The sequence below is a fragment of the Lontra canadensis genome, unplaced genomic scaffold (assembly GCF_010015895.1).
Source record: "Lontra canadensis isolate GAN:19392208 unplaced genomic scaffold, GSC_riverotter_1.0 scaffold8, whole genome shotgun sequence".
NCBI classification, from domain to species: domain Eukaryota; kingdom Metazoa; phylum Chordata; class Mammalia; order Carnivora; family Mustelidae; genus Lontra; species Lontra canadensis.
Genome location: NW_022631002.1, coordinates 4106697 through 4115848, shown reverse-complemented (window position 1 = coordinate 4115848; position 9152 = coordinate 4106697). Strand labels below are relative to the sequence as shown.

Genomic DNA, 9152 nt, shown 5'->3' with positions numbered 1-9152 from the left:
CCCTTTCAGAGCTAACATTCTGTTCTGAAAGCAAGCCTGTTTCCGCGATTAGCGCCTGGAACCTTCGGAAACTTCTCCGAGCTGAAAGTGAATACCACGGGGTTGGAGGGGTGGGCGGGGGGTGCTGCTTCTTGGAGGATACTCTGTGATCACTGGTGAAGCAATATGGTCCCAGGGTTGCCATAGCAACTCCCTATCTGGGCTATTTGAACGACAGAGAGGAAGCATCTTCTGTTTCCAGCCTGTTGTGGCTCTGAAGAGGGAACCCTTCATTCATTCAACAAATATTTACAAGTGGCATCCTGGGGTGGCAAACGCAGACACTTCTACCGATCAGACTGTTAACATCAAGGAGTTTTTGTGAAAGGGTAGCAGGGGATTAACCAAGCGTGGGGGGCTGCAGGGCCCTGGAAAGCACGCTTCTCCCCATCCGAATGGACATTCATCTCAGTTCCAGACCCCCTCAGCCCTGCAAGAACGTGACCCCAGTGTGATAGATCTTTTTTGGATTTGTCAAAAGCATTCGAGAGCTGGGTTTCAAGGTGAAATCTTTCCATTTCAAAACACGGATGCCTATTCAAAATTGGGATGGGGCCTCTGAGAACGGTTGTGGAGGTCGTGCACTGCTCTGGGGTCACCCGTCTCATGTAAATTCAAGGGAACAGTGTTCCTGCCGTTGTGCATTGGCAAACTCTGCAGTCCCACTGTGTGACAGAGGGCCAAGTCTGGCTGGTGGTTCACCAGCTTGCCAGTTCCAACTCTAAATATCCAGCCTTGGATGTGGGACTAGACTAACGATTGTACAACCATCCAGCAGAAGACAAACACCATGGCTCTGGTAGTTTTCACGGATGTGAAAAAACACTCACCGTGTATTAGTAGTTGGAAAGAGCAGGTTATGGAAACATCGACAGGGGGCCCCTGGGGGGGCTCAGTCGTTAAGCATCTGCCTTCGGCTCAGGTCATGATCCCAGGGTCAAGCCCCGCATCGGGCTCCCTGCTCTGCGGGAAGCCTGTCTCTTCCTCTCCAGCTCCCCCTGCTTGCGTTCCGTCTCTCGATGTCTGTCTCTGTCAAATAAATAAATACAATCTTAAATAAAAATCAACAGAGTATAGTCTCAGTTTTTGAAAATAAAGTGTATTCTCGGTGAAAGTCAGAAAGGCTGTACCCTAAATGTGAGAACAGCTGCCTGGGGCCGGTGGTAGAGCCGCTCATTCTGGTCTTTGCATTCCGAGTCTCCATTCTCTAAATACATTAATGATGGCAAATAATACTTACCAAATGGAAATTTCTCAACTTATTTCAAAAATTCTTCAGAAATGCCGAGTTTCTCGTTGAGCCAAAGGGAGGAGAGTAGGGCTATGGTCAAAAATAGTGGCCCCCAGGGTGCCTGGGGGGCTCAGTCGGTGAAGCATCTGCCTTCAGCTCAGGTCACGATACCGGGGTCCTGGGATCGAGTCCTGCATCGGGCTCCCAGCTCAGCGGGGAGTCTGCTTCTCCCTCTACCCCTCCCCCCGGCTTGTGCTCTCTCTCTCATGCTCTCGCTCTCTAATAACAAATTCGCGCTCCTCCACATATGCATGTGTATTGCCCTGAGGTTTGGACACGGACTTCCCGGCCCCCCACCCCCGTCCCGGTCTGTGACTGCACCGCCCAGGGACCTGGCTTCTTGCCTTCACCACACTCCAGGTGTTGCTAATGCAGGCCCAGCCCCTGCCCGTGATGAACCACGGGGAAAAACCATCATCAGGCTCTACCGCGGCAGAGATGTTCTCACGAGAGTAGCTAAGAACCGCTTGCTACATTTGCTGGAAATAAAGACTCTGAGGCAGTCCCCCAAGCCATGGGCCACGGGTGGGTGAGTGGGGTGTGGGAATTTTACCTGCATTTTAGCAAATGTGCCACGTGATTCTGCCGCAGGCTGTCTGGGGACACCCTCTGAGACACAAGCCCTTTTAGGTGACACCCACTGGCTGAGGAGTCCCCGGACTCCGACTGTGTGCCAGAGACCGAGCCAGGAGCCGGCAGAGCTGGGCGGCCGCAGAGACACGCCCCTGCCTTCTGGGCAGGACACAGGGCAGAGCCCGAAGCAGGAAGCACCCCCAGATTTGGGGGAGTCAGCCTGGCGGAGGGTGCCGGGAGCCTCTGGCAACATTCTTCCTCTTCATCTTGCAGACCAACAGCGTGGGTCCAACAGCAACAGCCTCCTTTCAGTCGCTGTTTGGACCTTCCAACTCCAAACTCACACCCCTGCGCAGCCATCCGCCTGCTGGGCTCTGACAGGCTTCTGGCTTTGTCCCTTGGCTTCCCCGACTGTGCCATCAGTCCTACGTCAGCTGAAGTCACCTGTTCCAGGTGAGCCGTCCGACGTGTCCTGCCTGCCTTGCTGGGTGTGCTTTGTGGATTCTCTTTTCAGATCTGTCTCAACATCTGTATTCCCAACACACAGGAAAATAGAAAAAAATAATCTAACATAACACACCCCTACCCTCCCGTAACACAGATGCCTACCTTTCATCGTCTTCTGTTCAGCTCCTTTAAAAAATAAAGGATACCAAAGAAACACTCATAGAGTCTCACTCTGACACAACCTCCCTCCTCCCTCTGGCCCCGGGACTCAGCACCCCTCCTCCCGGCACTCCCGGTTCTTGTCCCCGTATGCATATATTCCCTTCTTTTGTTTGAAAATGTAGCTCCACAGCCTGATGACTTTGCACATTTTACCCCCGTACCTTGATGTTTGGGGATTTACGGGTAGAATCCCATCAGGTGTTGCCCACGCACACTGCCATGGTTTGGCGTGGCCTCGGCTGTGACATCAGACTCGGGAACTGCTGGGATCAGCCAGCCTGAGAATGATTGAGGTCTGCCCTCGCTCTCTTGAGCTGACAAAATAACGCATGGCAGGGTCAGCTCTCCGTTCCAAGGAGCCTCTATTCTCCCTTATCCCCCAGCTGCAGGGCGGTACCCCCAGACCATGGTTAGGGCTCCTCATTCCAGGTCCCAGCCAGCCCCCTCCCCAGGCTCACAGCCTGCAGGTCTCCACAGAAGGACTGGCATCGCTCTTAGCCTTGACAATATTTTCTCCACCAGCCCCTCCTGCCCCAACCAGAGGGAGCCAAGATCCCACACCTGCCCCAGCCGTGCGACAGAAACACTCCAGCCTGGGCAGCAGCCTCCCTAGCGGTATCTTAATTGTCCCTCCGGGGACAATTAAAAGGGAGTAGCAGTAGGGGAGCGAGTGGAAGCCCCTGGAGGTGGGGGAGCCGGTCAGTTGCCCCAGCTAGGTAGACAGACACATAAGCTATGTCCTCGTCCTCCAGGGATGGACAGGGGACAGAGCCAGAGGCGGGAGCCAGTTCCCAGGTGAGGAAGCCGGGACTTTCCTCCTGCCCCGCCTCTTTGCCTAACTCCGCACGGAACATCTGACCCAGTGGGAGCAGGTCGGGGTTCTCCGTAGGCTTGGACAGCAGGGCGGGGCCCCACCGGCTCCAGGGCCCTGAGCACTGATTGTTGGCTGAGCGCCTACCGTGTGAGAGGCACAGGGGACACTGTCCCGGCCCTGGTCACAGTTACTGGGGAAGGGGGAGAAGCAAATGATGTGAGGAAGTACCCGGGGCTCCTACAACTGATCACCGAAGCTGGGGGCAGGAGTGCCGGGGCGGAGGGGGGGGAGGGGGGGGCTTAAGGCAACACAAAAGTCTTCTCTTACAGCTCTGGAGGCTGGAAGTCTGAAATCAAGGCGTGGCCCAAGCTCCAGACAAAGGTGGCTCTGGGGGAGGACACTGCCTGCCTCTCCGGCAGCTGCTGTGGCTTCAGGCGTCCCTCCTCCGGCCCCTGCATCTGTCTTCACCTGGCCTCCTCCTCCGCGTCTCTGTCTCAAGCCTCCCTCTGCCTTCTCTTATAAGGACCACCTGCCATTGGTTCAGGGCCCGTCCTAAATCCTGGATGGTCTCGGCTGAAGATCTTTAAACATAAGTACATCTCGGGGCGCCTGGGTGGCTCAGTGGGTTAAAGCCTCTGCCTTCAGCTCAGGTCATGATCCCAGAATCCTGGGATCGGGCCCTGCATCGGGCTCTCTGCTTGGCTGGGAGCCTGCTTCCCTGCCTCTCTCTCTGCCTGTCTCTCTGCCTACTTGTGATCTCTGTCTGTCAAATAAATAAATAAAATAAAATAAAACATAAGTACATCTCAAAGACCTCACACCCAAGCACGGATGTATCTCTGGGGACCGCCATTCAGCCCAAGACAGAGAGTGGGGTGGGGGGGACTTTCTAGAAGAAGCAGCTCAGAGCAGAGACCCGTCACTATCCAGAAGGAGGGAGTGAAGGAAGGACGACCAGATCGGGGGTCCAGGGAGGGAGGTGCACAGTCCTGGTCAGAGAGAGACCAACAAGGCCTCCTGGCCCCTTGTTCCTGGGAAGCTGAGACTTGAGCCCAGGGCAAGGAAGCACTCTTAAGGGCCTTTAGCAAAGGGCTGATACGCAGCTGTAGTCAGGGAGGGGAATTATCTTCTAAATTTGGGGCGAGCTTTTCTGATGGGCAAGGAAGGGCCTGAAATTAAAGCACAATGTTGGGAAGAATTAAGTCCTAAAAATGTCTTTCTCTTAGTTTTATGACTTAAGAACTTAGGCTCAAACATAAAGGGAGTCTTGGAGGCGCCCGGGCTGCTCGGGGCTGGGAGGCTCGTGAGCGCTGAGAACCACAGCGGGGGTCAGGCGGGCCCACAGGCTGTCGTGGAGACGACTTCTCTCCAAGTCCTAAGCGAGCACAGGTGTGACGGGAGTCCCCCCCCCCCCCAAGCCCCATCCACATGGCAGCCTAACCTCCCAAAACACACCACAGGAGGGGTTTGTGTTCTCTTCCGCCAAACTTAGAGCTAGCATGGTGGGACCCTGGGCTGTGGCACCAACCAGCAGGGATAGAAGGGTCTAGTTGCTCTGTCACTGCCTTGGTGTCAGGCTGGAGGCTGCTCATGGCTCAGCCCTTCCCCAGAGCAAGGATGGTCTCCTCGAACCACTTAGAGAGAAGCGTCATAATATGAAGTCGTCGTGCTGAGGTGTCAGCGTGGTCCAACTCACTCATCCTAGAAATGTGTGAGGGCACAGCCTAGTCTGAATGTGTGTGTCCCCCAGCGGCAGATGGTGGAACCCCAACACCTAGCACGATGGCGTTAAGAGGTGGGACCTTTGCGGGGGTGATGGGGTCATGAGGGTAGAGCTCTCAGGAATGGGATTCGTCCTTATAAAGGAGACCCCATGGAGCTCCCTCACCCCTTCCCGGTGAGGACACCTCGAGAACCAGGGAAGGGCCCTCATCTGACCACATTGGTGGCCTGACATTGGACCCGCAGCCTCCAGGCTAGAAGGAATAGATCTATGCCATCTATAAGCCTCGGGTCCGCGGTATTGTGCTTAGCAGTCCGGCTGACACAGTAAGTACCCTGGTCACGGTCCTGGCTTCGAGAGCAGGAGGAGCGCTTTCCACACTGCCAAGCCCCCTGGGGAGTCAGCACCCACGAGGAGCACGGGGTAAGGCAGAGAGACAGAAGCCTCCCCCAAGGATCGATGAGCCGGGAGCAGCGAGCTCCCCGGAGGGCACAGAGACACCAGGGCAACGGTCGGCTTGTCCTACCTCGGGTGGCCTCTGCCCCTGAGCAGGAGGGTGCCCCAGCCCTGGCAGTGTGCCTGGCCACAAACAGGGTCACACAAGCTTTGGCACTCCTCCCACTGAAAGGGGAGGTCCGTGTCCCCTGCCCTTGAGCTTGGGGAGCTCATGACCGCTTCCCCAGGAGGGTCCCGTGGAAATGCTGCCATGTCACTTCTGAGGCTCAAAGGCCAGGCACCTCCCTCTGGTCCTCGGGGACGCGCGCTCTGGGGGAGGAGGTCCACAACCCCGACCCCGCTGGGCCAGAGCGGGCGGCCACGCTGGGTGCGCAGATCCACACCCCACTGAGCTCCTGCACAAGCTCCTGTGTCTGCTGCCGGCCACCAGGACGTCCAGCCTGGGGATCTGACCTCAACCAAATGAGACCCCTGCCCCCCTGCCAGTGAAAACCGACTCGCTGGGCCCTTCCTAAATTCCCGAGTCCCAAAATCCAGGGCAAAATAAGATGGTGGTTGTCATCCGCCATTCGATTTTGGGTAATGTGGAGCAGCTGCTGAACGACCAGCTGGTCATCCCGAGCACATGTAAGCAGAGACTTGGGTCCCCAGAGCTCCATCCACAACTCCTCCATCAGCGGTCAGGGCTCAGGGCCGGCCCAGGCTTTGGGCAGGGACAGGAGCTGGGGGAGGGAATTCTAGGCGATGGTGCCCAATACCTACTGGGTGCTGGTTACTGGGTGTTGGTTACAGGGATGGAGACGTGGACCCTCAGGGCCTCTCTCTGCCCTCAGAGACCTCCCACTGTCAGCAGGTGCCTCTGAAATCCCCACAAAGGCCTCAGCTGCCACTTGACATTCAAACCAAGCTCCTTGACACATAAACCCAGCTTTATCCTCTTTGCTCTTGCCTGGAGCAAACATCCCCATGGAGCCTCTGTCTGCAGACCCCTTGACCCCCCCAACCTCACTCCCATTGCCCACGTCACTGCTCCTCTCCGTCAGTTCCCAGGTGGTGTCACCTCCTCAAGGAAGCCCTCCTTGATGCCTCTGACCAAGCCCAGTACCTTCAGAATTTTCCCTCCTAGAACCCGGCTTCGCTTCCAGAAGGGGCTTCTCCTTATCTGTAATTGTCCCGAGTTCTCTGACCAGAGCTAACTAACACCCACGAGCCGCAAAGCCGGAGACCTAGTTTGGCTCCCTCTGTTCCAAGTGTCAGAAAAATCTGGGGCATGCAGAGCTAACAAGACCCAGTGGTGGGCCTGACGTAAGGAGAGCTGAGCCCCTACGGGACACCTTCCTGATCTCGGCTGCCCCTTCTGCCTTTCGACCCATCCCAGCCGTCAACATTTCTGCTAAATTTGCAGACGGGGAACCCGAGGCCCAGAGAGGTTAACTAACTTGCCTAAAGCCACACAGCTACAAGCAGAGGGGGTAGATATTAGCACCCAGTCATGGCTGGGGGCGGGCTGGAGGACTCCTTCCCACTCTGATTTTGGGTTCTGCCCCATCCCCGGCAGTGGACAGGGAGACCTGGGTCCGAATCCCAGCTCTGCACTTGCTAGCCAGGTGGCCTCAGGTGACGCACATGCTCCGTCTCCCTGAGCCTCAGTTTCCATAAAACAGGGACACAAATGGCCCCTGTTTCTTCAGGCTGTTGCTAAAAATGAAATAAGGGACTGAATACGGATGGAACTTTCCCCCAGTGGCTCCACCAACGCCTGTTAGATCAGAATACGACGATGGCCTCCCTCTATCCCGTCAAAAAAGCCGCTTTCCCAGACAAACCAGACAAGCCTGTTTTTTGAAAAACAAACAAAAAAAAACATTTATTTCTGTCAACTGTTTGAGGACAGATGCTCTTCCCGACCCCAGTACAGCACAGATTTCCTACCCCCAAATGAAACGAGCAAGGAAAAGAAGAAAAAGAACAACATGGACCGTGCTCACGAAGGACAAAGCCGATCTCATCTTCCTTTGGAAAAAAAAATCCTTTTGAACGTGCGCTGCTGACCTGGGATGAACGCCACAGACCTTCTGGTGCCGAGGGCGGGGACCCGCTCCACTGGCGGCTTGGTGGCAGCCACCCACCCCCCCCAAGCACAGAGGGCCTCCCCGAAAGTGAGGCATCGGCCCCCAGTTCTACCCGGAACTCCTGCCGCACACCCCAGCCTCCCTCCCAGGCGTCCTCGTCGCTGGGGGAGCCCCTGAAGGGAAACTGGAAGGACTCCTCATCCCCGCTGGACTTGGACCTGTGCCCCCGCTCTGTGCCACGATGAGACTTCAACCCTAAGGGTAGGAAGGAGCCGCTGCAGACTGCAGGCCCATGCCACAGCCGGGCAACTGTTAAGGCAAATTTTCTTGCTTCTGTTCGGTCGAAGTCGGGCGTGAGCGTCTCACTGCCGAGCACCGTCCCCGTCGGACGGATCCCCAGCTTAGGCAACCCTGAATGGGGGGGGGGGCGGGGGGGGGGCCCCCGGGCCAGCCTCGGGGTTTGGGGGGGGTGGCCTGAGCCTGATACATAGGATAGACGTGTGTGCGGGTCAAGGTGACCCCGCGACAGGCACGGTGGCCTCCTCCCCCAAGCAGGTGGGTGCAAAGGGACACCAGACGGCGGCCTGGCCCCCCAGCGATGCAGGCTGGTGGCGGGAGAGGCCAGGAAAAGGGTTCACCACAGGAGAAGCTTCCGCTCTGCTGAGGTGCGTGGCCTCGGCATCAAAATGATTTTTCCTTAGAACAAGCAAAAGCTGGGGAAAAGGAAAGGGAGATGAAAGAAAGATGTTCCATAAGCTTCAGGAGATAAGGCGTGGGGGGGGCACTCAGGAGGGGAGCGGGGAAGGGGAGGTGGGCTGCAGACAGGGGGGCGCGTGTTGCCTCTCACGGCGTCTCCTGTCCCTGGTGGGCTGGCAGGCTGGTGGCTGAGGCCGCGGTCCCCTCCCCCGGGGAGCAGGTGGGTGACATTGCAAGGGGCAGGGCAAGGGCGGGGGTTACTCCGTCTGCGCGTCGTAATTGGCGCCCCCCGCCTTCTTGAGCTCGCTCTTAATGAAATCTTCCTCCAGCTCCTTCCGATCGCTGATCACAAACTCTTTAGCAAAATTCTGCAAGAACAAAATAAAACACAGAGTTCCCGTGAAGAAGGGACAGGATGAAAGTGTTGCTGAGAAAACACACCACAAAGTCCTGGCGCCTAGAATACTAAGAAATGATCAAAATAAAAATTTGGTGGCAGCATGGTTTGGCAAGAAGAGGAAAAAGTCATGACTGGAGATCAGGAAATGGGTGAAGTCGGGATACAGTGTAGAGAGACAGTATAGGGGCTGGGGGTGGGGGTGCTAGGGACAGGTCCTGAACAGTAACTTGTGCCCATTTCCATGGTGTGAACATTCGCACCATGGTTGGCTGCAGTCACATCAGCCACTGATGAGCTGAACAGGAACAGCCACTGTCCGCCCTTGGGGTGCACAGACTTCAACCATAAATCCCCATGAGCCTGGCCCACGTGACGTACTCAGTAAATCTCTGTGGCATGAAGGCGCGTGGCAGGTGACG

General features: G+C 56.5%; 1 protein-coding gene across 1 annotated transcript in view; it reads right to left on the bottom strand.

The window, feature by feature from the left end:
* Positions 1-8109: 8109 nt before the first annotated feature.
* The window catches only part of COTL1 (coactosin like F-actin binding protein 1), a 38280-nt gene continuing 37237 nt past the window's right edge, over positions 8110-9152 (bottom strand). The window contains exon 4 of the mRNA XM_032853842.1: positions 8110-8701. Within this exon, the coding sequence (XP_032709733.1) occupies positions 8591-8701 (111 nt within the window). The 3' untranslated portion in view covers positions 8110-8590. The remainder of the gene's footprint in view (positions 8702-9152) is intronic.